The following is a 27,644-nucleotide window of genomic DNA, read 5'->3' as shown; positions in this document are numbered from 1 at the left end:
GGAGTGCTTGCCTACCAAAGTTGTGAGAAACTCTAGTATCTCCGCGGCGAAATTACCCACCAAGTCGAAGTAAACAACTCGATGAGTCCAACACGTCCAGGCGCCTCGCCTGCAAGCTTTGGCCAAGTGTTGGTTTCATCAACAGTTGAACGCACAAAAGCCTCACGAGCATGCTCCACATGCCGGGAGAAGAAAGCAAAGGTAACGTGTTATGGCTTATCTACGAAGCATTACCGTTGACTAGAGCAGTGCACTGGAGGAATTCCGTGTGAGAGGTGTAGGAGAACGGGAACTGTGTGCCTGTTAGACATAGATTCCGACCGACGGCGAAAGGTTGTCCTGAAACACTCGCTGGAGGCGGTTCAGCGGTATAGAAATTTGTTGATGGCAATATTGGAAATTCTCGGCGATGATAATAAGACGCGGAGCTTGGAACTTATTGAGCAAGTGAAGACGGGCGCCTCCCTGGAAGAAATTTCGCAATATGTAGCGAAGGCTGTAGGGCAAAACGACTTTCTCGGTAGTCCGACAGCCTCGCGGCAGGTATCTGTCGAGCCGAAGCGTACCCAGTCGCCCAAGCTGGAAGACAGCCAGGACATTATGGATATAAAGAACTTAATTCATGGCACAGACCGTGGCCAATGACGGTCAGTAGCTTTTCTTCATCGGCGGACTGCCAGATACGATATGTTCTCTTGAAGTTTTAGTACGTGGCAGCATAAGATCATGATACTACCTTACGGGAAAGCGCTTCTTGATACCTCCAGCTGACCAGTACAAACATCTTCCAACCTTTGTCTCCGAGTTCTTAGATGGCCGATTACAACGCACGGTTCTTCACAGCTCCGCTCGGTGAGTGTTGCTCATCAAGGAACATCTCTAGAGACCTATCATATTTCACTGTGATTCTACATTCGACGCCTAGTTGCGATAGGAATTGAAATGCTAGATACGCTACGTTTCTTGTTTGACGATTATTGGGAGACTGGGGTGGGCTTTCTTGAATCGCCGTCTATTAAGCCATCTGACAAATATAAATGCCCTATAGTTACTAAATTGTGTACCCACATCCGAACCACAACACTAAACACATACACTGGCAATCACTTTATCGTATAACGTTAAAGTCACGGTAAATGGACCATACGTGTATATAATATACCGACGGCACTGCTCCCCTTCGCCTATGTAAAATTTAGCAAACGTGACCCCAGCGGGTGGAAAAGTCGCGCTGAGGTTTGTTCATGCCGAGAAGCGAAGACAACTTCACACACAGTAAATGATTATCGCAAAATCTAATTACCAATATATGTAGTGTGGGAAAGGAAAATGGTATTGGGCATTATCTCATTCTACGGAATGAATGATCATCTGAAGTGGAGGAGGTGGGAATAGCTTCAACCTTTTCCGGTTCAGGTAATACTCACAATAACGTTTGGCATTCGCTTGATCACCAGCATATGGTGTTTACTGCGGGGCAGAGCACGCAATAACGACAAGGTGTACCCAAATGTTTGTCTGCGAAAGTCCCGCTAAGAAGTGCGGTGGGTCAAAGTTGGGGGCCAAATTAAGAGTCGTTGAATCTCTCCATATACGCTATGCTATTTTCCTATCCCAGATATTGCCCATTCTATTCTTCACCCCCTCTACCTAGAAACCGTCAGTATGGTGCAAAGCTCCCCTGCTACGCAGCCGCCGCTGCGAATCGGAACCCGAAGATCAGTCCTCGCCGTGGTCCAGGCAGAGGGTATCCGTGATAGTCTGCAAAAGATTGCCCCTGACCGATCCTTTGAGATCGAAGCACTCCACACCCTTGGCGACAAAGACAAGTCTACGGCCCTCTACGACTTTGGGGCGAAGAGCTTATGGACAAGCGAGTTGGAAGAAAAACTTACGTCCGGCCAGTTGGATGTCATAGTGCACTGCCTCAAAGGTAAGCCTGCTAATCTTCTTGCTTTTGTATTAGTGAGCATTCCTATAACTGTTGACCAGATATGCCGACCACGCTTCCCGACTCGTGCGATCTAGCAGCTATTCCACTTCGCGATGATCCCCGGGATGCCCTGGTTGTCAAGGCCGGACTGCCGTTTACCAGTTTGAAGACACTGCCCCAAGGAGCAGTAGTCGGCACTTCGTCTGTGCGGCGCTCAGCGCAACTTCGCCGTCTTTACCCTCATCTGCGGTTCGCAAACCTGCGCGGCAACGTCGACACCCGCCTGGCCAAGGTCGATGATCCTGGGAGCCAGTATACATGCATGATTATGTCTGCAGCAGGCCTCGAGCGCGTTGGCCTCAAGTATCGCATCAACCAGTACCTCGGCTCCAAAGATGGTGGTATCCTGCACGCCGTCGGTCAGGGAGCACTTGGTCTGGAGATCCGGAAGGGAGACACCAGCACCATAGAACTGCTGAACCAGCTGGCCGATCAAAAGTCTACGCTTGCTTGTCTCGCGGAGCGCGCTCTCATGCGTACACTTGAAGGCGGGTGTAGTGTTCCAATTGGTGTTGAGACAGAGTGGGTTGACCAATCCTCCAATCATTTGAGGATGAGTGCAATGGTCGTTAGTCTGGACGGGTCCCAAAGCGTTCAAGATGCCATCGATAGGACGGTGTACACCGTTGATGAAGTGACAGCACTAGGACATGAGCTGGCTGAAAGACTCAAGGCAAAAGGGGCTGAGGCAATTTTGAGCGAAATCAATGTTACCCGACCATCCAAAGACTAAGGAAATCACAGTTATCTCTATATATGCATAGGCAACCTCTTTCCACCCCGCTATTCAAATAACAGACTCCCCTAGTGCATGGTATATATGCATCTATTCAGATTTATATTAACTGCAAGGCTTCACATTAGTCAATGACCACCCCGACAAGCTACAGCCTAAGTGACACAGTCGCACAGTCACTCTGGCATACTGTGGGAGTACCTCTTAGGCGTAAAAGCTACATTGGAGAAGTGAGAAGCGAGAAATGACAAGAAATAAAGAACTCAAACGATGGATCTTTAATAACACAAAGGTACCCAGGCAGACTAGGCACAGCAAATGGTTCGCACGTATGAAGGGGACATAGGTTGCGATTACCGGACACAGTGGAAGTTAGGGTTTCTGCCTTCACATAGCATGTAGGCCAGATATATAGACATAAAGCAGATAAGCATAGTTCGGCCTGACTGGATACTCTTGCACCAAAACTCTGACCTCGGGGCGAAGTAGTGCAGCATTATACCTTCCGGTCCAGCTTCCAAGTTACAACCGCCCAGCCCACCATCACCGTGCTCAAACTTTGCCATACCCTGCTAAAGACATGCACTTTTTAAGTGAATTCATTATTCCCCCTCCCCCCTTCTTGTCTAACTTCAAAGTTCCTTAGTTTCTGCGCCTGCAAACAGAGACTGGGAGCTTCTCGTTGTAGCTGAGAGTAGGCTGAAATCATATCAAGTTGAAGGTAGGTAAATTGACGTAAATTCTCTCTAACATGTTTATTAAAAATATAATTCTCTGACTTAGAATACAGTAAGTTCCTAATCTGAGAAACATAGACGGTACTAAGCATAGCTATGCCGCATTCTTCTCTAGTTGGTATCATAGAAGTTTAACCTACCCCTTACAAGAGAGAAGGCATACCTCAGCCTGTAATACATGGTCCTAAACCGAATACAAGAATCATTTTTCAATTAAATTTCCCTGCGTGTCCATCGCCTTAGTCCCCTCAATAGGAGAAAGCCAAGGACGTCGGCACGACTCCCACACCTCCACCGTGGGATGCAAACTTGCGCGGTTGTTGATGGTCCCGCTCGCCACGGAGATATATTGTAACCCCTCCGGCTTGTCACTTTGGACGAAAAGGCTGGATCCACAAGTTTCGCAAAACGAGCGTTTCAAACCTGTGCCTGAACTGGTGGCTTTGTCATGGTAAGTCTTGACGGACTCTTGGCCTTGAGTTATCTGGACTTGCTATTCTCTCTTTAGCCTTGATGTACTATCTATATGATGGGTGTGAAGAAAGTGAATACTTACGTCTTTTATATACCAGCAATTCGCCATAAAAGCCGACCCTGATACTTTTTGACAGTTGTCACAGTGGCAGACGAAAAATTGGCCTGGATCACCGGTGATTCGGTACTGCACAGCTCCGCAGAGGCACGAACCTGAATTTGAAGATGCCATTCTTGTGTCTTGCGAAGGGAATGAAAATGAAGGATTAGAGACTTGGGTTCATGGGGACATTTATGCATCAAGACATGCGGGGAAGGTGAGTCGGCCTGCGTCTCTACTAGAGGGATGCCGTACGGACTACTCTAGAAGCTTCTCGATCGTTCACCTGGCGGCTAGCTTAGCCTTGCGTCTTAAGGTAGGTACATACACCCACGGTGGCACGGATACGAGATATCAGGCGCCCAGCGCAGTAGCGTAAGCGTCAAACGTTCTTGGATGATGATGATGATGATGATTGTATTTTACGGCCGTGGTTCACCGCCGAAGCATGTGACCCACCTATCCCCTATTGGGGCAAAGGCCGCCAGGGGGTAAGTCCTGGGCGTCTCTAACTAGCTTATAGTTCTAGTTATATGTACATGAAGGGGGCTTTGGCGCGTTTACGTAGCTGCCGTAGTCAAGAAAAGAAGAGGGCCTGCGGTAGCAGATATAGAGATAATGCCAGCTGCACGGGTCCACCTACACTCCGTAACCGATTCTGCCTCCACTGCGTAGTTTTTTTTTTTTTTTTTAGGAAATATAGAGAACAAAAGAGAAGAAGATGTGATATCTCAGTCTTGCTAAGATGAGGGGTGTTGTGGGCAAATATTCTCAAAGAAACAGGTCTCAGATAGCTATGCGGCTAGTTTAGCTGCACCTCTTGAAGTGCCTAGTAAGTAGAGAATTGTTTTAGAGGGGGGACCTGGGGGTCATGGCAGGTGTCTCTTTGCAATACAGCAGAAGAAGAAGTGTATGGGGGATTTTCTTGCTCCGCAGCGGCAGAGAAGATACATATCTTTGTGATTAAATCGCTCATAGTAAGTTATAAAGTCGCCATGTCCTGTATGAGTAGCCAGGATCCGCGCGAGCAGGGAGTAAGAGATCTTCAGCTTATCTAGGCACTGGGGGGAGAAGACAATATATAGATCTTAATATAATTGTGGAGCTGTAGTCAGCCAGTATCTTTATAAGGCAGATATCACATCAGCCTTTGTTTTCTGTTTTAGTGAGGTATATGAGTACTTGCTTAAAGAAGGGGGTTACATAGCGGCTTCTGTTTTAGCAGTGAGATCAGCTGCTTCATTCCTAGGGATGTCTACATGCCCAGGGACCCAAAGGATCCGTACACAGCCGCCATCAGTATATAGGAATCTCTCCCGTGTAGGCTATGTCAAGGCAATGATCCGGAAGGATTTGAAGATCTCTTGTGATAAGCCTGTAAATAGTGATAGAAGCCGTGTGGCTATCTCTAGATTATCTAAACAAATCTAAAGATTGGTAGTAAAACAAGCTATATATAGTGCTAATACTGCTTTGACTCCAGCTAATACTGCTTCAGCTTCAGCGTTAAAGACCTCTTTATTTAAACCAAGGGAAAGAGAAGATTGTAGAAATTGCTTCCCAGACTGATATAAAATAAAGCCAGCGCCTGCTATCCTATTTACTAGTTTAGATCTGTCTGTAAAGACCTTTATATCAGTGCCCGGGAGAGATATAAAGAAATCTTAGAAACTAATAGCTGCCTTCTGCTTTGACTGTGTAGATGCCCTAATCTGCAGGTGAGCAGCTTCTCATAACTCTTGTGAGAGCTATAGAGCATATTATAGCAGGTTTAGTTACTCTGATTCTGGCAGGGCTAGTACCCGGCGTGTAAAGCGGCTGATTAGGCATCTAACTTAGGCAATTCTTGCTGCCCTTCTCTGGAGAGGATAATAGAGATCTAGGTAGCAGAGGCAGATTATAGTAGAGATAGCTATATAGTCTAGCTCTACTCTTGTAGGGAGAAGTCCTGACTCCCGGAAGAGAACAGGTATTAGGATTATGTAGTAGACAGGGAGAACTGCCCTAGCGCTAGCTAGTATTACCTTAGTAATCTGATCAAGATAGCCTTAAACCCGGTTTAATATTGAATCTGTATATAGACCTGGGTGTGTACAGCCTGGCCACCAAGTTTCGGCACTAAAATAGACTTTGCAGAGAATACAGGCTGAAATAGCCTGATATATAAGGTAAGGGCTAACTCCATATACTGTATTGTCCAGGCTGCAAAAAGCATTTACAATAGTTAGGGCTTTTAAAGCTAATTTCTTAATATAATATTTAAAGCTAAGCTTCTTATTAAAGAGGACCCCGAGCCACTGTAGATATAGGCAGGTTATATTCTCAGAGACTATAACTTATCCTGCGGAAACTGAGAGTATACAGCTGGGATCTTGGTTTGCTATATATTATATAAAGTGTATTAGCTTATATTTATCTGGCATGAAAATAATTCTCTCTTTAGAATCTCAGTTCAGGGTCTCTTGTAGGGATTCTGATAGACTCTGGCAGTTAGTCTCTAGAAATATAAAGGTAGCCAAGATTGCTGTATTATCCATATAGCCAAACCTGGTTATTGGATAACCTAATCGGAAAAGGGGGGATAGATACAGTATAAATAGAATTAGTAATACTAGTAAGTCCTGTAGTAGGCCACAGAGTATCTCTATTATAGGTCCTAATTCACCATCAAGTCGGATCTGTACTGTGTGTTCTGTAATAAAGAAAGCAACCCAGTAAATAAGATTATCTGGCTATTCTTATAAGTATAGTCTATGGACAAGTCTCCCTGGAAGAACACTATCGAAGGCTTCTTTCATGTCCAGAATAAGTAGTAAAACTGTTAAATCTTGATTCAGTGCTTGCTCTATATTGTGCAGTAGGCAGGTAGTGAAATCAATAGCAGACTAAAGAGATAGAGCCCCAAATTACTGACTAGCTAGGACTTTGTAGTGAATTATAATCCATACTATATTCCGCACTATCAGGTATTCCAGGCCTTTGTCTAGAACTGAGAGAAGGGTAATTAGCCTGTATAATCTGGGATTTACCCAGTCTATTTTGTTTGGCTTCTGGATAATAGCCAGAACTGTGTGGCAGAAGCAGTAAGAATAGTAGCCAGTTAATAAATAGCCTTAATAGAGTGCTAGTACTCTATTCTTAATCAGGGGCCATACCACCTTAATTATACTGGTAGATAGTTTATCACTTTCTGGAATAGTATTACCTATATACAGAACTGCTGTCTCTACCTGAGTCATTGCTATATCAGGGAATAGCAGGAAGTTAGATGGAATAGCTGGTATATCTAGTAGAATATTGCCTGCCTCCGCGAGGTTCTAGAGGAGATTGTGAGCTAGGATATCACATTTTTCTTGTATATTAGCTGCTAGGAAATTATCTGGCCGCTGAGGATCCTTTATTAGAGGGCTACAGTAGGTCTCTATTAACTTATACTATTTTACCATGTTAAAGACCTCTTTGCTAGTGATTAATATATTAATTTTCTTTCTCCAGTATTGCTACTGGGATTATTTAACAACCTATCAGAAGTTCTTTTGTGTGTATAGCCCTGACCAGTATTTCTAGAGTGTCTTCTTGCACTCTAAGTTCCACCAGGCTTGTTCTCTACCCTGAGATAGAGATTAAAGTACTGAGACTGAGTATATACTATAAATAACTAAGATAATCCTATTTATAAATCTATCTAATATATTTTCTGATCCTGCTGTAGTTGGAAGGCCCTTGATATTTTGAGCCAGAAGCACATGGAACCAGGGAATATCAAGAGTGCTGAACTTTAGTTTTTATAGGGCCTCTGTATATCTCTGGCCCCAGAGTAAGGTAGTAAGTAGAGGGCGGTGATCTGATATAGTATCTAAATAACTTATTACTCTAGTTTATGCCCTGTCTAGAGCCAGAGTGCCAGAGATAAAGATTAGGTCTAGGATATTGCCTTTATTATGTATAGAAGTATCTATCTTAGAGATAAATACTAGTCCTAGCCTGTTAAGCTATTTAGTCACTGGCTCAGCCAGGGCAGAGGGCCCCCGCTGGAGTGAGGTTTACTATCTGCTATACAGAAGATTGAAATCGCCAGCTAGTAAGATTAGTTAAGAGAAGTATAAATCAGGCAGGTTAGTAAGTGCTTGTATGGCTCTATTAGATCAGATTAAGTTTGTGCCAGGCAGGGCATTATAGAGGTTGAGTATCAGGACAGACTATCCTGATCGTGTAAAGATTTGAAGTAGGAGAAGATCTGATAAGGTCTCTTGATCTATTAGATCTGGTCAGAGCTGGGAGGCCTGAATACCCTTCTTTTTCCATATATAAGTAAGAACTCATGGTTATCCACTAGTAACCTAGTTATCTGTTAGGCTGAAGCATTTATATAAGAGATACCTCTGTATAATTTTCCGGGCAAGGTTTTTGAATATATATGGTTCTTATATTAGAATAATGTTGATATTATTAGAGTATACTTAAGAAAGAGCAATTTCATAGACTATAACCACGCAGTCTATATTTAGTTAGAGTATTAAAAATATCTTCTTTATTAGATATCTATGGAATCTTATATTTTCTTATTTATTAGAATATTAAACTGGTTATGTTATTGAGGTGTAGCAAAGTATACAGCCTTGAATATAACCGGAGAAGAGTCTGCAGGCCCTTACAGGAAAGAAGTAGCCGGGCAGAAGAGTAAGAATATAATTTGGTTCACAGTAGACATATCCTGATCCTGAGAGATATCAGGGACTGGACCGGCTGTAATATCTGTAGTATCTGCAGGGACTTGTATGCAGCACTTGCTCTCTGAGTGTGCTTTAGCTAGATTTAGAGAGCAGGTCTTGTAAATCTCAGCCTGCTGAGCCTTAGTATATTAAGGCCCAGACTTTCTAGGCCGGAGAAGACATTGTTCATAGTCTGCCGGATACAGGCCATGGCAATGTAGGCACCTTGGGGGGCAGATATGAGAGAATAGAGCAGCACAGTGGTTAGTATAATTCTTCTCAGTATATTATATAGAGCCGCAGAGACAGCAGCAGGAGTTGTGAGCACAGGATCTAGAGTTATACCACTTCCAGCAGCGGCTGCATTGCATAGTCTTTATTCTTTTAGTTAAGGGTTAGGCATTGGTGATTATGCTAAATAAAGACAGCCTTACAGGAAGCATGGTCTTGCTTGCTTCAGGAAAGTTAATAAACTAGCTTGATAAGATAGTATTTGAATTGGCAGCACTGGCCAAGGTCTCAGTTACAGCAATAGAGATCAGGCCGGTAGCTTTAGTGACCTCAGCAGTTAATATCTCTGGGGTTACAGGGATTATAGAGTATTGCCACACTGTAAGCTGGCCAACTTTCCTTAGTATATTAGTTACACAATAAGAGATCCAGCGAGAACTGCGCTCAATCTGGCAGGTGTTAAAGAAGGTAGAGATAGTCTCTTTCTGCGCCTCCAGGGCTGTGAGGGCACCTGGTAATATAGGCAGAAGGGCAAAACCAGTCTTGATAGATTGGACGCCCTTAAGTACTTTACTATCCGCACCCAGATATGAACAGAGGCTAGTGTAGATAGCAAAGGCGTCCATGTTCTTAGCATTGTGATTAGGCAGAAGGCGCACAAAAAGGCGGGAGTCAGGCAGCTGCTTTAGGACAGAGGTCAGGGTTCTTGGCTTATTGCTATTCCTTGGGATATCCGTAGCAATGGAGGCAGCTCTAACAGAAGATGCCTGAGTGACTGTTGTATATGTCAACTGAGCGAGACCGGAGGGGGGGCGAGAGGGAGGGGGTGTGGGAGGGAGGAAAGCAGGGGCAGAGGCAGGGGCAGGGACAGAGGCAGGTAATGTAATAGATAAGGTCATATATGTGCCGCTAATATAGGCATTGAAGTGGCGCTGGGCTATATCAGCCAGATTATTGCTGAGAGCTTCAAGCGCGTGCTGCTGGTGGGGAACAAGTCCCGTGTTTTGGTGTTGGTGTTTGTCAAGGAAAGCCGCAACAGGGCTGAATATCTTTTGACCTTCAGCAGCTCTTATGGCAGCCGCGGTAGTTGACTCCAGCAAGGCAGCCTGTAGAGGACCCTCTGGTGGAGGAGGATTAGGTCTTGCCATTGCAATGTCACCACAACGCGTCGTGACGCGTGTCGGATACTGCCCGAGCAGCGTCGACGGGGGTTGATAGATATCCAATAAGTAGTAGATGTAGCAATACACTTAGATCTGATCTAAGCACTTTGCTTAGAATGAAAAAGACCTGACGCGTGCAAACGTTCTTGGAGCCATGGTGCAGTAGATATTTAATGTCAGAGCCTAAGGCATCAACCACGTGACCTGACCACAATGTGGAAGCGAGTGTATGCTTGTTCTATTGGGTGGCCGGAACGGCCAAACTATCTAAATAACTAGCTTACTAAATGATGACTAAGCGAGGTCGACCAATAGGGGCAGGCGGCGTAGGACGTCTGTATGTTCCAACACCCCCCCTCGAGCGAGCAAGTCATCATGAAAATGAATGGAAAAACTAAGATATCGCTATTGAATGATAAAGGAATGTAATAGGCAGTTGCCTGGTGCAGGAATTACTTGTCCGAGCTCTGGAGATCTAGTAATTGCATGAATTTAGAATAGGCTTCTGATCCTAGTGGCTTCGTGAAGCTATTGGCAACTATATCAGTTGTGGGGATCTGTTTGATATGAATAATGCCTTGATTGACAAGATTGTGTGTATAATGATATTGAATATCAATGTGCTTAGACTGCTTGGTCTGTATATTGGAGGTAGTAAGGTTAATTGCACCTTTATTATCTATATGCAGCGGTATACTAGGTGCGGGTGATTTATTGAATAATTGAAGATCCTTCATGATTTCACGAATCCAGTAAGCCTCTCATGATGCCTCAGATACAGCAATATACTCAGCTTTATTTGAGCTAGTTACCACACATGTTTGATGTTTTGCTTGCCAGGCTATAGATTCTCCAGCAAGCTTAAAGATATATCCACCCACTGATCTGCGGGCTTTGGTGTGTGGACCTTCCTAATCTGAATTGCTATATGCTTCTGGGAATCCAGTATTGGCTATTGCTGTTAAATCCTTATAATATTGGATTCCAAGTGTGCGTGTGCCTTTCAGATATTTAAGCACATGTATCAGGGCAGTCCAGTATTTAGCTGTAGGCGCTATATTAAACTCTGCAAGGAAGTAAGCTGCGCAGCTGATATCTGGCCTAATCTTTATAGTGAGATATTGTAGGCTACCTGTCCCATGCTGATATTCCTTGATATTTATTGTTAAATCCGGAACATTATCTATTACAGTTCCAGGATTAAGCGGTGATTTGGTTGGGTAAGTATTATATAGCCTAAAAGAATTAACTAATTTATTAATATAGTCCTTCTGTAACAGTTATATACCAGTAGATACTGTCTTGATATTTATGCCTAGATATCTCTTGAATTCAGGCACTTCTTTAATCTTAAATTAAGATTTTAAGTCCTCAAGTGCTTTCTTGGCATCTTGAGTATCTTTATCAATAATCATGAAGTCATCAACATGAGTGGTAATATACAGCTTCTTAGTAGCATATACAAATAGACCTGAGTCATGTGGTGAAACTCTGAATCCTATAGATTCAAGATAAGCATGTAGATCATCATACTATAGACATGCGGACGGGGTTAGGCCATAGAGAGATTAGCGAAGTGAGTATACTAAGGTGCCTGGCTCTCCTTCTGCAAATCCAAGTGGTTGATTTATGTAGATAGGATGACCTTTTAACTTTATATTTAAAAATACAAGAACTGTATCTGCTTGTATGATATGCCAGCCTTTCTGAGCACTGACAGCAAGTAGAATATGTGATATAGTAGGATTAATAACTAGGGTATACATAATCCCTTTAAATGCTGATTTATTAAGAAGATTGCCCCTAATAACCTATTGTGTCTTATAATGAATAGAATTATCAGGATTGAGCTTCTTTTTATATATCTATCTGCCTGGAATAGAATATATTCTGATAGGTATATTAGATTTCCTGATTAGGTCCTAACAGTGTTTCTTTTTTAATATATTAATCTCTTCTTGCATTACATTGATCTATTTGTCTGCTTTAGAGCCATTAACAGCCTCACGGTAGGATTTCAGCTCAGGAAGAGATGATTCAGTTGATTTAACTATTGCAAATTCTTTTACTGATCAGTAGAGATTATCTCTAGGGGTGATCTCTGTAGTATTCTCAGCAGGCATGGTTTCAGGTGCTGATATACGCGGCTTTTCAATGTCTGCCTTCTTTGTAATAGAGTTGAATTCCTTATTGATTGAGATATTACTTATCTCTCTAAGCTGGTTAATATCAGGGTCCTAAATAATATAGATATGATTGCCTTGATAGCCAACAATATATATCTTCTTAGCATGTGGATCAAGCTTGCTTGTGGGCTTGCCTGCAGACTTAGAAGCGCCATATAGATATATCCAAGCAGGTAAACTGAATTTAATAAGATGCTTAATATCTGCATTGCTATTGGTCCAAGCTGAATATGGTGTGATATGGGAACATGGTTAGATATCTAGATTACTAGTTGGTGCCATGGGCCTTCAGTTATTGTACAGCGGGATTCTGGTAGGTGTTTGATTCAAATAATAGACAGCAGTGTATAAAGCTTGTGGCCAGAGCCAGTGAGATAATTCTAAGTCATATAAAGTTGCACATATCTGCTAAAGGACTGTCTGGATTCCCTGTTCACTAATACTGTCTTGCCAGGGTGAATTAGCTATAATAGGTTCCTATACTAGGCTATACATTTGATATATCTTCTTTACTGTGTCTATAAGAAACTCGCGATCACTTTGGATAAAAGTAGATGGTCTGAATCCTTGATTCTTGATATGCTTAAGCCATCCTTGAAAGGTAGGGATAGCTTCATCTCTTATACACAGGGTATAAACCCATCGGTATTGAGTGGCATTATCAGTGATCAGCATGAAATATCTTATATTCTTGATACCTGGCGGTGCTTCCTTGTCTTTACAATCTAATGTTACACCACCACCTGTAATATTAATGTGGATTTGTGCTAGAATCTTTATAGTATATAAAGCAGGATTCTTTATATTCTGTCTTCTTTATTTCGCTTGTCTACATATATTACAGAAAGCTAGGGTCTTCAGGTCTTTTATTTTTAAGGTCTTCTACTGCGCAAGCTTCAAAATTGCGCGGAAATAAATATGAGATAGGTATTGATACTATTCTTCTATAGTTGCTGATAGTATAGCAGCTTGACTATTCTTTTGATTATTGATTTAATTATTCTTTTGATTATTCTGTTAATTATTCTGTTAATTGTTCTATTGATTATTCTGTTGATTATTCTTTTGATTACTCTGCGTGGAGTTCTTCATGCGCTGATTTAATATCACTATATAAGTAATTGGTCGGATCTTATATAGATCTGAATTCTCTTCCGGGTAGGCACCAAGAGAAGCTTCTGTAGGTGATTTAATAAGGAAATACTTCTTATTGATATTACTAATTAGAGATATATCAAAATTCTGCTTATCTAACTGTCTGAAAGATAGCAAATTAGGTTGCATTATTAGTGCATATCAGATATCATAGATCTCTGTACTGTGTATAGATACTGATCCAATTCCTAGGATCTTATATGGATGGCCACCGGCATTATTAATTAAGGCATGAAAAGGCTTAAAATTAATAAATAGATTATATTTATTTGCTATATAAAAGTCTGCAGTAGTATCTAGAAGCTATTAAGGGTCTTTAGACTGTATGATTATGATTAAATTGGCTTGTGCATGGTTGCTGCCTCATAGGACTAATTCTGTACTGGTTGATTAATCCTTATTATTATTAGGTGATATTTTCGTGGTGTGGGGATTCCTTAAGTATTTGGATGCTTTCTCTGGATGTAGCTTCCAACAGTCTTTGGGGGTATGAAATCCTCGGCTATATACTTGATATAATATCTTTGTATGAATCAGCTTTTGATTATTATACTTGCTTTTGTCTTTCGGGTTGGAAGGACTTATTCAATATTTAGTCTTAAGCTTAAATTCTTGAGAGTTCTGAGAGATATATTTATTGGAGCTTGATATTGAGGATACTTAAGTAACTAGCTGATCTGTAAGAGTTACTATATCCAAATTCTTTATTGGTCCTCTGCCGCAGGCATAGAACTTATCTAGCTGATTATGAATAAAATTCTGCTGCCATTGGTCTAAGAAACAGATAAAAATATCATGAATTATATTATTAAAAGATAGATTTATTCAGCGAAGCTTTGCTATGATTCGCTGAAAATCACAGATCATTGCTAGATAATTACCTTGAGAATTGATATCTAATAAGGCTTTGACTGTCATAAGTCTCTCCTCTACTGCAGATAGGCCATATATTGATGTGATTCTAGTCTATAAGTCTGCTATAATAGTGGAATCTTTCCAACTGATTATTTCTTATATATGGGATGCAATTGATTGTAGAATCCTTGTATGTAGGGTCTCATTCTTCATTTGCTAACAGGCAATTTTAATTTCATTGGTATTGGGTGGCTCAGTTTGATTAAGAACTTCTTTTGCCTTAATCATGTATACATTCATTAAGATGGAATCATACTATATAGTGTAGTTCTCTCGGCTATTAAGAATAGCTGGTTTTCATGTTCCGAACTTAGTCTTAGCCAATTGTCAAATACATTCCTGCTTATGGTATGCAAGATCTAACTGATAAATCGCTGCATTTTATATATAGGAAGTATATTGACTTATTTCATTATATATAGATATATCTTACTGTGATTCTGTACATATTTCATATCTTATTTCTTCGCGTAATTGTTGTGCCATTTCCTTATATAATTGGCGGAGCAATTCAGTACGCATGTCCTCCATTATATTAGCCTGATAGTCTGAAGGATTCTTATCGGTTAAATCATTTGATATCTGATCTGTAGATAAAGGTGTCTCCGGTATGTATGATCAATTATATGTTACTATTTAGAAGGGTACTTGATTTAATTTAGCGCCTCTTAAGGCTTTTGGCGGCATTCTATCTAAAGATGCCTTTCTGTATAGTCCCGATTCAGGGGTAAATCCACGGTTTGGTGCAACCCCCCCACGTATAGGTATAGGGATGCGAAATATCAGTATAGCACGTTTCTCAGAGTGTCAGGAATCAATTCTGCATATCATTAACTAGCGAGAAGCTGTTTTCCTTGAGTCATAAGGGGTCATAACCTGTGGAAGCGAGTGTATGCTTGTTCTATTGGGTGGCCGGAACGGCCAAACTATCTAAATAACTAGCTTACTAAATGATGACTAAGCGAGGTCGACCAATAGGGGCAGGCGGCGTAGGACGTCCGTATGTTCCAACACACAACACCAAGGAATATCTCTGTATGATAGATTTAGATCTCCCCAACTTAAAATCCATGCGCGTGCGTCAGGGCATCATGGGCGGCTTGGTATTGCTGTAGTAGCTATGGTGGGTGACCAAGTGGTCAGAACTAACTCCAAGACTATTGGCCACCACCAGCATATCAATACATACGTTGCACAACTGAGACCACTCCTGGAGGCGCTTGAGATAGTTAAACAGAAGCTGGAACCTTGGAACCTTCACCAGCTCTGAAAAGGATACTAGATATAACCATGTACACTAATAGCTAAGCCGCATTAATGTCTATTTTTGCCCCACGCCATCAAAGTGAGCAAGCCCTAATTGTCAAGATTGATAATTTGCTCCAGAAACTATATGAAATAAGGATTGAGCTTCAGCTTCAATGGCTTCCTACGGATAGCGACAAGAAGGGTGCACAACTAGCAAAAGAGGCAGCGGCGCATGTAACCAGAGAAGACTGGCCATTCTGTCTACCTAACTGGGCGATCACTCATTTAAGATTCTCTATCTAGCAAAGGAATCGCGAATCTCTCCAGCATGCCCAGGTCCAGAACTTCTAGAGAACGGCTAGAGGAAATTACACCAAGAAGATTGACTCTGCCCTACCAGGAAATCATGTCCTACAACTATATGATCGACCCACAAGATACCAAACGACAGTACTGGCGCAGCTCCAGACGGGCCATATCCTATTGAACGCATTCCTGCACTGAGTCGGCAGGATCAACGACGATACAGGCAAATGGATGCAGGGACCAAAGACTATTGAACATTTCCTCTTCCACAGCCATCGATGGAAAGGTATGCGTGAGAAAATAAAACAACTGATGAACCAACACTTATAGAAATCTATTCCATGCTCTAGACAGCAAACCAAACCAGGAGTTTAGTAGACTCATAATAAGAGAACAGAAATAGTATATGGACTCTAAACATAGATGTGGTCAATGCTATACTTTGATTTGTTAAGAAAACTGGAAGGCTTTACAAAGACGACTGAATCACCATCAGAGGGGAATGAAGGTCACGTGTATATAGCTGGTTATGTCAGGGTAGGCTAGCTCAGAAGGCTACATGCAGCCTAAGGCCGCGCACAGCCGGAGAAATAATAATAATAGTAGATTTTGACCTTAAGACAATCAATCCCACACACGTGAGCTACACCAGCTCTATCATCTAATACACATGTTGTACATATTATATCACCCTTGACCCAGCTAGACTGCGATATTTTCATATGAACAAAACTCTTCTTGGTTTTTGCTACACTCAAAATCTTTAAAGTCTCGTCACTTGATCGCGTACTTTAAGTATCCGGTCATAGTGCTTCGTAGAGTACTTCGACAAAACATCAATATTAAGAGGTTCTAGGCGTTCGAATGCTTCTTTTTGGATAGTCGTCCCCTGTTCGACTTGGCACCTCACCGTGTTCCTCACTTATGTCGTTCTAGTTGTTGCTCTAAGCTCCCTAGGCTTCAGTGTCGTTGAGCCTACAGCTACTATGCATAATTAGAACAATGACGACAATATTTGTCCTTCTTCCAAGTGTTTATCTAGGACGACATGCTTCAAGGCAATAGTACCTTATGTCCAACTCCTGCCTTAACGTACACTAAGCATTGACCCTAAGCTCCGATGCGTTCATCCAACGACGTGTCTTTGTGGGGTAGCGGAATCTCTGCATCGCAAGACACGAATACATGACTAGGGTTGATTCAGCCACAAAGCAACATTTCCTCTTTCCCGGCCTCCGATAGTCAATATCACTACACGTGTACTGATTTCTAATGCTAGCTGAGCTAGGACCCTTGCCGATTATGTTAACTTACTATGACGCATATATAAGCCACGGAATCAGTCCCGCGGTGGGCCAGCTTATTGCTTATCACCCATGATTTTTGTAGTGTAGCCTGTCAGGACTCCGCCGGGAGTCCAGGGGCAGGATCCTCATGCAAATTTCCTTAATTATAATTCCATAGAGCGGAATAGAGCTGGTATAATTACAAAAAGATAGTTTGAGTGATGTAAGCATGGCCTCAAACAGAAACTTGCTCAGTAGGTAGTGGGTGGTTCAATAACCCATTAACTTGCTTGTTTGAGTATTCTCTGGCTAACAAACGATGGTCTCGACTGGAAATCAATTTTAATGAAACTGACTCGGAGATACTACATCATATTGTTGTGATTGCCACAGGTGGATTGTTCTTTTGATTCTTCACCGACAGCCAAATGCCCAACACTTTCCTGACGAACAACAACATAATGAAACCGGGAGAAGACAAAGACAAATACACCTCTTCAGCACCGGAAAACAGTCGTGTATCCATTGAGATAGATTCCTCTTCGAGTCCGAGCATCCGAAACGATGGAACAGCATCATTCAGCCACATGCAGGCAATTTCTACCATCGTCGTTCTAACAGGAGTCAGCTTCCTCAACACTATGGGATCGGGGATTCTGACTGTGGCTCTCCCGCGAATGGCGACCGATCTCAATCTACATGAAGATATCTTATTATGGCCCGCAGCTGTCTACGCCCTCGCCGCAGGTTGTACGCTGCTGCTCTTTGGCTCCATTGCCGATGTGGTAGGTGACAAACGGATCTGGTTGATTGGCAGCATTTTGTATACCGTCTTCACGTTGGCCTGCGGACTGGCGAGAACGGGGATTCAGCTCATTGCTTTTCGGGCATTGTTGGGTCTTTGGATCGCGATGTGTTTGCCCTCTGCTGTCAGCTTGATGGCGCGCAGCTGTCCATCTGGCAAGATACGGAATATGGGGTTTGCGTCCATGGGGATGGGTCAGCCTTTGGGATACTCCGTGGGGCTAATCCTCGGGGGAGTCTTCGTGAACACCATCGGATGGCGGTATGGGTACTATATCAGTGCTATTATCAATGCCGTCCTCTCTGTCGCGGCTTTCTGGGCGCTGCCTGCTGTTCAACAGTCCAGTGGGGAGCCATGGTATAAGAGGTTAGCTAGGATTGATTGGATAGGAGCATTGATTATTAGTGTTTCTCTGGCACTACTATCTTTTGTGATGGCGTATGTGATACTCTCCTTGTCCATTCTTCACATGACGGGACAAACTACTAACTGATTCTATATCGTATACAGTGAACTCTCGGGAAGTTATCATCGCATCGGCACAGGCTATGTCATTTCTCTTCTAGTCATCATCATCCTGCTAATTCCAGCCTTCGTGGCTTGGATAGACTGGCGACAACGACGGAGTCAACCAGCGCTTATTCCCAACAGTATGTGGAAGAATACGCCGTTTACCTCAACATGCATCATTGTATTCTTTACCTGGGCGGTCTTCAATGCCTTCCAGTATTTCTCATCTCTCTAGTAAGGGCCATATACTCCACTAAGGCTATCTGTTGGATTGACCACAGCTCGCAGCTTTCAAAAGGTCCAGCCTCACTCCGCCCTAACCTCGGCCCTGATGTTCCTGCCGCTAGTAGTCGTCGGAGCGATTACGAATCTCTTCACCGGCTATGCAGCGGACAAAGTCGAGGTTCGGAGTCTGGTGTTCTTCTCTGCCTGCATCAGTACAATCTCACCGCTGCTAATGGCATTGATCAAACCCAGCTGGGGGTATTGGCGGGGGCCCTTTGTCGGAATGCTCCTGAGCCCGCTCCACCCGGATGGTAAGTTTCTTGCCTCTATTTATTCATGAGTGATGCAGCTATGCACGCGGGCCATAACTATCATGATTCACTAAACTGGAAATGCAGTACTCTTTACCGTCTCAAATCTGATCATTTCCCGGGCCTATCCGGGTGAGAACCAAGGTCTTGCCGGTGCAGTGTTCAATGCTGTCTCCCAGATTGGCAATTCTGTCGGCTTGGCGATCAGCGCAGTCGTTGCCGCTTCTATCTCGGAGCACTCAGATGGAGATTTGCTGAAAGGGTACCAAGCCGCTTATTGGCTTATGTTTGCGGCTATGATAGTAGTTTGTGTTGTCAGTTTTGTGGGACTTCGCTCAGGAGGAAAAGTGGGTCAGAAAAGAGACTAGGATTATTCATGTATCAGAAATAGAAGAAAGAGATACACAAAATGACTGGTGGTTCTGGACCTTCGGCAAACTGAAAAAGAAACGAAGCCTTGTCAGTAACTATCCAAGGTCATTGATAGTGCCAAGGTGGTATTGTGATATAAGGTCTCTTAGACTATGCGGCAATAACTGTTATACTCCAATGGATACGTTTTGCAGTCAGTCCGTGACAATCAGTCACAGCATCCTATCTTAAATGGCAATGGCCAGCTTCCTTCTCTTAGTTATGGCTTTAGCAGTTGGGTCCGTGTCCAATTCTTGCCTAAAAGCCCTATCTTCCTTGTGACCCTCATCCGTAAACTTCCAATCATACCGCATGAGCAAATAGATAACAACTTTGATCTCATCCCCAGCAAAGAACCGCCTAGGGGCATGAGTGTTTGCCACGCCCAAAGACAAGGTGTTGCGGCGAAGTTATGACGAAGTGCCAACGGTTTTCCTGCCCAGGCTATTGACGCATCCCCATGAAACGATTTGCTTTGAACTTATGAGGCTCCTGGAACAGCTCTGTGCTGTACATCTTGTCAATGCCAACCGTTGTGAAGGCACCTTTGCGAATCAGTGTTCCGTCTGAGAGCGTGACTGGCCGTTATAGCGATTTGATGCATTGCCGCTTTGCAAAGAGTTAGTTCATGATCTAATTTTATTGGAAACCTTGAAAAAGCTTGACAGGACTCACCAATATCCTCGAAATCATGAGGCTATGATTCCTTCATTGTGCTCTCCATCAGCTTCAAGTCGTGCAAGGCTCTCTTAGACCACCTCTTGTCTCCTCTCACGAGACGATCTCTTCACGCAGTGGCTCAAAGCACTCTGTGCAGAGGTCGCTGATAATCCCGCTCACCAATTCGGTCGTGGTATGAATCGCCGCTAATGAAAGCCCGAGTTGTGCTGTCGTGATATCGTAGGGCTGACCGTTTGCTGCCTCGTCCATCCATCCAATCGTGTCGGCTGTCTTTGAAGTAGATTTTCCCGCCTCGTGTGCCTGTCGGTTGAGTTCGCGGCGATTCTCGATAATCAGCAAGACGATCATGTGCGCCTCATGGAGTGTCGCACGCAGATTACAGCATTGGGCCTGGAACCCGTGGATTATCGGACGCAAGAAGTGCCATTTCTGTAGAGCCCGTGTAGCTATGGCAATTCAACGGCATATTTTTTGCTTATTCGTAGCCAGTCTTCGTTGGTGCAGAGTTCTGGGCCGACGAAGACGCGTGGCGAAACGCGCACAATAAGCTGTAGTAGCTTCAGTTTGTATTCTATTTCAGCCCATGCTGTTATGTGAGGGTCGTCTTATCCTATTGCCTGAGCCGCTTCTGGAGTAGCGCACTTTCTGGGTTACCGAAGAGCTCATCGACGGCCTTGGATATCTCGTCCGCTAGAAGTCTGTAACGTAATATGCGGGACTAGTATCTATTGAAACATGGAAAGAAGGACATCCTACCGAGTGACTGCGTAAGCCTGCCTCTCACAGTGTCCGCGACGGCTTTCGAATTGCGATCCGCCGGAAGTGGTTTAAAACCGGGATACGATCCGAAGAACTCCTGGCTATGGACAGGCTACATAGCCGAGAAACATGGGCAAATGCGTATCGATAAAGAAAGAGGCGGGGTCTGTGAGTGGGATGTCCTCAAATACCTCCGATATACCTGGCCAAAATTTGAATCGGGATGGTTTCGAATGTCGTCCCCAAATCGGTTTGGCAGCACGGTTTTAGGTCCAACATCGAGAGGACCTCTGCAATATCAGGGCGAGACTCAATTGCAACAGCTTTAGAGATTAGCCTGTTCTCTCCCCAGAGGCTCATCACGATTGCTTCTACTTTCTGAAGGACCAGCAGCATTTGTTAGCACAGGTGCAGCTTCTTCATATGGTGACATCCTTGCCTGACGGTTTCAAGAAAAAGGCTGCAGCTGGCCTTCATCCTCGACAAGTGGCAATGTGCTTTTCAGGATGAGGTACTGTGGCCTGGCTTGTCCAACCTTTTTAACTGCGCGGAATGTGATGTTAAGGACCCATGTGGTATCTGTACCACTTCTCGATTGGTACTTTGGTAAACAGACTCGAGATATTGAGCGCAGTTTGGTTTATCTATAACAAAATATTGGCCGGTATTTATAAATAGGATGCATATGATACTATCAGAAACAGAAAAGGTAAGGGGAGGAGGGTGTATACTGAAAGCCAGAGAGATAGAATTCACACATTACACTGAGTGAGATATTAGATTACAACAGTATCCTTAGATACTCGTTAGGAATTTTATAAGATTCATTTATCCTCACGGCGCATGTTCTGCCTAATGCAATTTCACTCCGCCCCGTTATATGAGTCAACACAAGACTGCTTCTGCCAGGCTTTCTGAGTTGTCTTAAATAGGTAGCTAATATTATTCTTCGTGTCTACGGATGGACCAGACTTGGCATGGGAGACCAGGCCCAAGATCTCCGTCCACAAGTAGGTGGAGCTTGATAGTATCAGTCCCGAGAGCCGGCCAAATAGCCACTGTGGATAGCCGGAGTCGACAAAACGAAGAGATAACCTATCATATGTACGGGATACACTGGAGGATATATGAAATATCACAAACTGTATAAATTTCTCTCTAGTACTTTATAATACAATAAAGAAAAAAGAAGAACCTCAAGCCTCGTCTTTACATTCGCACGGAGCTATAGGGGAAAACCTCAGCATGGAGGACAAAATCCCATAGCAAGAGTGACACAAGACCAATGCCTGATTCATCAAGGCGCAACCTCACCGATGTTCAATCGTGCGCCTATTCTGAACAGAAGGTCAAAAGACAGGTTTTGGAAGTAAAGATGTGAGCTTGCAACTTACTGAGACGAAGCTCCTCGAGATAGACAGTAACATCGGTATCAGTGGTTTTTGCAGCCCACCCCAGTCCTTTCCGCCGCTTTTGAACGGCAGGACATATCTGGGAGTGCCATTAAATGCCACGGACATTTGGTATCCACCAGTAGGCCGAGGGGCGAATACGAAGCTCTCCCGGCTATTCTGGTAATTTGTGAGCATCATCCACCCATCATTATCAAAGCTTTGCAGGGTACCGGTGTTGACATTCATCATTCCAAATCCGTACTCGTCCTTGAATGTGCACACCCACTGTTGCCGCTCCTCACCCTGCCCATCTTTTAGGTAAACCCATCCATCGCGATCAGCTGTGAAAACCTGGGTTTGGCCATCACTACTAAAAGAAATCTTGTACTTTTTCTCTCGGATAGGGATAGCGGATCCTGATCTGATGGCTAGAGGACTGAGTATAAGAAAATCGAAAGACCGCTGGTCGACTAGAGCTGATACTATGAAGGAGTAGAACAATATCAGTGAGACTGTGAGACTTCCTCCTTGGATGAACTGACAGTCTCTTTATAGTATAGGTGTTCCATATAAATTAGGGAAGAAAAAAAGAAAGAATGAGCACATTTTGATGAACCAAAAAGAAAGGAGATACGTGCTACCTGCTTAACGCCATGGGGAGGCAGCTGAAGCAGGAAGTCATCCCTGGCTTGCCTCATCGAATAGCTGTGTGTAATTATTGTTGCTGGTATACCACCCCGGCGATAGTTGTCTCTTTTGGCTAATTGTTTTATTGTCTTCTTCAGAGCACATCGGAGTACAATGGCTGCGTTTCCTGTCCTCGTACGATGGACATATATGAGATTGAAGGGCCTGTCGAGATTACTGTGAGCAAAGCAGGCTTACCACCGCGACGTATAAATTCCTAATCTATCAACATGCAGAGATTATGGAGAAACAAGCAGGTTGCATGGGCCGACCTGAGTCTCCAGACAATAGAAGGCCGGCTGGCTGGATCGCAGTTTGTTTGTCAATACAATCTCAGCTCTAGAAACCGACACCACAAGCTGGGCCGTATGTATGTCTCCAAATCGAAATTGCCTCTCCGCTCACCTGTTTCGGGAAACGAATTACGACACAAAATCTAGCATGGAGCTTGGATAATGCATATGGGGGTTCTATTTGTGGCTACTAAGTAGATGTTCATTCTATATCCATGTAGTTTTCTACGACTTATGTCAGTTCCGGAAGTCGCTCGGATCGCTTACCACCAGCATAGTGTCACGCATATCCCTGCCCAACCTGTACATCCTCACCCCCGCCATACCAAAGACGGCCTCTACGAATAATGAGCCCTTGTCCTTGGCCAACAAGCCACTCGCCCTCAGCCTTGACCCCGTTCTGGTCAGGCCAATATTCGGCCTGTAACTTTTGGTTGATTTCCTCGATTTTATCAGTCAACTCTTTGACCTTAACAGGATCTATTTTAGCATCAACCAATCCAGCCCCTTGCTTCACAAAGCCTTCTTGAGTGATGAACCGAGCAATGGTGAGATGCGCCGAAGGAGCAATATACCGTGACGCCACCGGTACACCAGCCGCCCGAACCATATCAAACACGTCGCGACGGAGATGATGATAACTGTATGTATCATCTGCAGTACTCCGCCGGGCATCGGAAGCTTCTCCGGCTGCAGGGACAAAGCTAAGTGCCATAGCCGTAGAATCAAAGCTGACCATAGGCTTAATAAGGCGCGTGCGGTGAGAGAATGAATAGTCCGCTATCTCTACAGGGGATATGCTTTGTGACGACTGCAGAGTGTCGACAAGTCTGTCAATCTGGTCCTCGGTCAAAGAATGGGCTACTTCCAAGACGGTTATGTGCAGGTTCTCGGGGGGCATGAGCCAGAGAGCTGTGGACAATAGTCAGCATCTTGATTTGTTCCTAAGTAGAGGGAACTTACATGGAGCCACGCTACCGAGCGCCTTTTGCACGAACTTTATAAGATCCCGAACTGGGGAAGTAGGCCGGGCCCAAATGACCAGGCAGTTGCGAGGATCGACATATCCCTCTTCCCGTGCAGGGCCATCGAGGCGCATTAAGACTTCGTCGAGATTCCAGCCTGCGAAGTCCGGTGCCAGGATCTTCCTAGCTTGCTGCGTGTTTCGATTCACTCGATGGTTCTCGTAGCGGGACTGCAATTCAGCCTAGTGTCGAGGATTACTATGGAGCTCTCAACTGAAGACTTGGGCGCTTTTTACGTGACTCACCGCATCGTTATTTGTCTCCGTGATGAGAACTTGGAAAGGATTGTCCTCGCATGTTGTGAGGTTGGTCATTTTGTTTTAATGGTCTAGGGGAGATTTTACACGTTGTATGGCAGTAATGTGAAGAGCTGAAGTTCTTTATACTGGAAATGCAGATGCGATAAGGAGGAAGTCATGTCGAGGCTACGTATACAGCGTGGCGCCGGGTCGTGATAGTGGGTCCCCCTTGCCAAGCACTAGTAGATAAAAATAAAACTGAAAGATCACCAATGCCAAAGCGGTTTGCATATTAGTTCCCATGGCCATTGTCAGTCGCTGACAGAATAAACCAGCTATTGAGCGGACACTTCATGAAGAGGCAAGGCCGACTGGGTGACCGTCCTTGAATTCAACCTGCAAGAGACTGTCTTTCTGCTCGTACAGGGGTCTGATTGACGTATATCCATTCTATCCGAGGCTCCTATAAAGAGTTAGTAATAATCAATATATACTGGATGTAATTAATTATACACTGGTTGGCAGTATACTTGAAAAGCCTAACAAATATGAGCTGTCAGTATTTGTTTTTAGAGAGATAAGTGTCTCAACAAACCCGCAAATGAAAGAGGTTATAGTAGTATAAAGAATGAACCCACGATATTTAAAAAGTGTTTCAAATTAACTGTAGTAACCGCAAGTTATAACCCTTGACCGAAAGTGAGACATTGGATCGAAGGTGAACGAAGCATATTCCCTACTAATTTACATGCCCACATTTCCTTTACTTTACAGTGAAACCTTTTCTATTAATGTTCCGCTCGCTCTTAATGATATTCCCATTCACTCCATTAGACATACAGTGGTTCATCATCACTCCTTTGACTGAGCCTAAGTCCCCAGTCAGCCTAATCGACTACAATATCAGTTGAAATGAATTCTGGATTTGCTACAATTGAAATATCAAACAAGGCGAATGACGATCAACTTGCCGTCAGCCTAAGGACAAAAGATTATAAGAGAGCAGCTCCAGCATTTCTGAAAGTAGCCCAGATCATAGTGGGAAAGGAACGCTAAATCTTCTGGACCAACTTGCCATCCACCCTCAGCCGGGCCACAAGAACCAGAGCGGTTGAAACAGCGGCCGTTCCGTCCGCATAGAAGATTGCCGCGCGATAGGGTACAATTGAGGTCGCCCAGGCCGCATGCGTGGCGGCAACCAAGAAGCCCGTGATAGCCATGCCTATGTCCGCGAGGGCTGTATGTGACTATAACACTTTGAGATGTAGATGATACATGAGGTCCAATACACACTTTTGTTTTCATTGTCCGGTCTGTGCCTATGCTGCTCTCTGCAAAATAGTTGCCTCTATGTGTCTCACGGTCCTGGTAGCATGTGCATCCTATGCCTCGTCCCCGCTCTAATATGCTATGCCATCGACCACATTAATTATGATGGAGTCGAGACGCGGAGCGCTGATATGTTGACTTAATATAGGCGCAGATAGGCGGCTCGGGCGAGGAAAAGGATTAGAATAAACATACAAAGAAACATGGGGGCTAACAGAGTCCCTAGGGGCTATCTAGAGGCAGTGGCTAGACCACTGCCTAGGCACATGTGTCTGTCATAGTCAACGGCTCGATAAGGACGTTAAACTTGATTAATAATAATAATAATAACAAGTTACTAACTCTCGGGCGATTTCAAGGATCGTAATGTCGAACACATGTACTGGTGATGTTCAATTGACCTCTATATGTACAGGAACGGCCGCACGTGGCTACTGATCCATAGAACTGCAGTTCATGGTTGATTAATAGTCACCTTTTCTCGAAAAAGGGATTCATAATAAGTCACTAATCCATACTGAAACTATGAATACAAAGATAAAGTGATGTTGAATCACTTCCGTGATAAAAAAAAAAAAAGCAAAAAAATACCCCAGAGGACTAAAGCATTCCTCCCAAATTGCCCAATTATTCAGGCTTGGTTTCCACAAACGCCCTATTACTCGTTAGTTTTACCTTATCCTAAGTGCCGTGAGGAGAAGATCGAGCAACGAACCTCAACGCAAAACTCGCAGGGGCCGTTGATATACGCACAATCTCGATTAAGCGAGCACTTTGTACCACATTGATTATACTGTTCCCGAGCTATTAGCATAACATCGAATACTCGTATAGAATGAGAATACCTTTTTCCTTTCGCAAACCTTTGTCTCCTATCCGTCGTTGTTAGTTTGATTCAGACAGGGGTTAGAATATACACTCACTGGATTGCACCAACTGCACACATTATCACCAGGCTCAGAGCAGTCCGGCATGCTGCTTACGCATGGATTATTGCAGCCGGCCCTCTGCCGTCGTGAGTGAATACTCGAGATGGGCTAGGAGGAAGGCTATACCTTGAAAATGTTGCTTTGTTCCGGGTAAGCCATGGTGACTGTCAGAAGGGTATACATGAGATGAATTGGCTTCATTGTGGATTCTGGCGGGCAGAGGGCTCTGTTGGCTGTTCCAATAGGTGTAGTAGATGGTTGATCGATTGTCAGTAGAATTGCACCTATATATGGTTGTGCGTGAGGTGAGCTGCTGCCGAGGGTCTGTAGATCTGGCGATGTTCTCAGGGAATGTTCTTTCCAATCATTGTGAATTAGAGGGGCCTATATACTGCCCCTATTGCCCTTTTCAGGTCTCATGCATATCAGCAAGTGACGTATTGAATAACAATTTGGTCTGAATACGAGCGTTGTACACTTATCTCATTATATAGGTATCCTTGCCCGTCGTGCTTCCAGCTACTTGTGAAGGAAAGGACTGTGGTAGATTCTGCATGTATATGGCCGACCAGATACTTATGGTACATACTGGGAGCGATAGACCAGGCTGAGAAGTTTAGATTAATGGATAGGTTTCATATTCCGCCCCCGGTTTACGCAAACATGATGAGGTGATGTAGTGTTCTAACCTTGGTGGGCGTTACAGCGCCGCTCCATGACCGGGGTTGAGGCGCGCCAGAGACGTTGAACAAGCCGGGATTTCAAATCTTATCTCCAGCAACATTCGAATGGGTAAGCCTGTAA

General features: G+C 43.8%; 4 protein-coding genes across 4 annotated transcripts; 2 read left to right on the top strand and 2 right to left on the bottom strand.

The window, feature by feature from the left end:
* Positions 1-1,436: 1,436 nt before the first annotated feature.
* On the top strand, positions 1,437-2,858 carry BDW43DRAFT_323375 (porphobilinogen deaminase). Its single transcript, XM_032049731.1, has 2 exons — positions 1,437-1,933; positions 1,993-2,858. Exons 1-2 carry the CDS (start codon positions 1,666-1,668, stop codon positions 2,724-2,726), a joined length of 1,002 nt encoding a protein of 333 aa, XP_031894833.1. The 5' UTR covers positions 1,437-1,665; the 3' UTR covers positions 2,727-2,858.
* Positions 2,859-3,469: 611 nt separating this feature from the next.
* On the bottom strand, positions 3,470-4,497 carry BDW43DRAFT_292532 (GFA family protein). Its single transcript, XM_032043730.1, has 2 exons — positions 4,023-4,497; positions 3,470-3,959 (listed from the first exon to the last, which is right to left on the bottom strand). Exons 1-2 carry the CDS (start codon positions 4,170-4,172, stop codon positions 3,669-3,671), a joined length of 441 nt encoding a protein of 146 aa, XP_031894832.1. The 5' UTR covers positions 4,173-4,497; the 3' UTR covers positions 3,470-3,668.
* Positions 4,498-17,703: 13,206 nt separating this feature from the next.
* BDW43DRAFT_323372 (major facilitator superfamily domain-containing protein) lies at positions 17,704-19,461 on the top strand (the record flags this gene model as incomplete). Its single annotated transcript, XM_032049730.1, has 4 exons — positions 17,704-18,485; positions 18,558-18,791; positions 18,846-19,093; positions 19,181-19,461. 4 exons carry the CDS (start codon positions 17,704-17,706, stop codon positions 19,459-19,461), a joined length of 1,545 nt encoding a protein of 514 aa, XP_031894831.1.
* A 4,137-nt stretch (positions 19,462-23,598) lies between these two features.
* BDW43DRAFT_323370 (uncharacterized protein) lies at positions 23,599-24,700 on the bottom strand (the record flags this gene model as incomplete). Its single annotated transcript, XM_032049729.1, has 3 exons — positions 24,589-24,700; positions 24,282-24,525; positions 23,599-24,230 (listed from the first exon to the last, which is right to left on the bottom strand). The coding sequence occupies exons 1-3, from the start codon at positions 24,655-24,657 to the stop codon at positions 23,599-23,601; spliced, it is 945 nt and encodes a 314-aa protein (XP_031894830.1). The 5' UTR covers positions 24,658-24,700.
* Between the last annotated feature and the right edge of the window lie 2,944 nt (positions 24,701-27,644).

The sequence above is a fragment of the Aspergillus alliaceus genome, assembly GCF_009176365.1.
Source record: "Aspergillus alliaceus strain CBS 536.65 unplaced genomic scaffold BDW43scaffold_72, whole genome shotgun sequence".
NCBI lineage: Eukaryota > Fungi > Ascomycota > Eurotiomycetes > Eurotiales > Aspergillaceae > Aspergillus > Aspergillus alliaceus.
Note: the sequence above shows the minus strand (reverse complement) of the source record. Positions and strands in the feature narration are given on the sequence as shown.

Excerpts from the sequence above, each read along its gene's own strand:
- BDW43DRAFT_323375 (XM_032049731.1), top strand. The coding sequence starts at position 1,666 with ATGGTGCAAAGCTCCCCTGCTACGCAGCCGCCGCTGCGAATCGGAACC. Across the intron at positions 1,934-1,992 it reads CATAGTGCACTGCCTCAAAG|ATATGCCGACCACGCTTCCC; the intron begins GTAAGCCTGCTA and ends ACTGTTGACCAG.
- BDW43DRAFT_292532 (XM_032043730.1), bottom strand. The coding sequence starts at position 4,172 with ATGGCATCTTCAAATTCAGGTTCGTGCCTCTGCGGAGCTGTGCAGTAC. Across the intron at positions 3,960-4,022 it reads ATTGCTGGTATATAAAAGAC|CAAGTCCAGATAACTCAAGG; the intron begins GTAAGTATTCAC and ends AAGAGAGAATAG.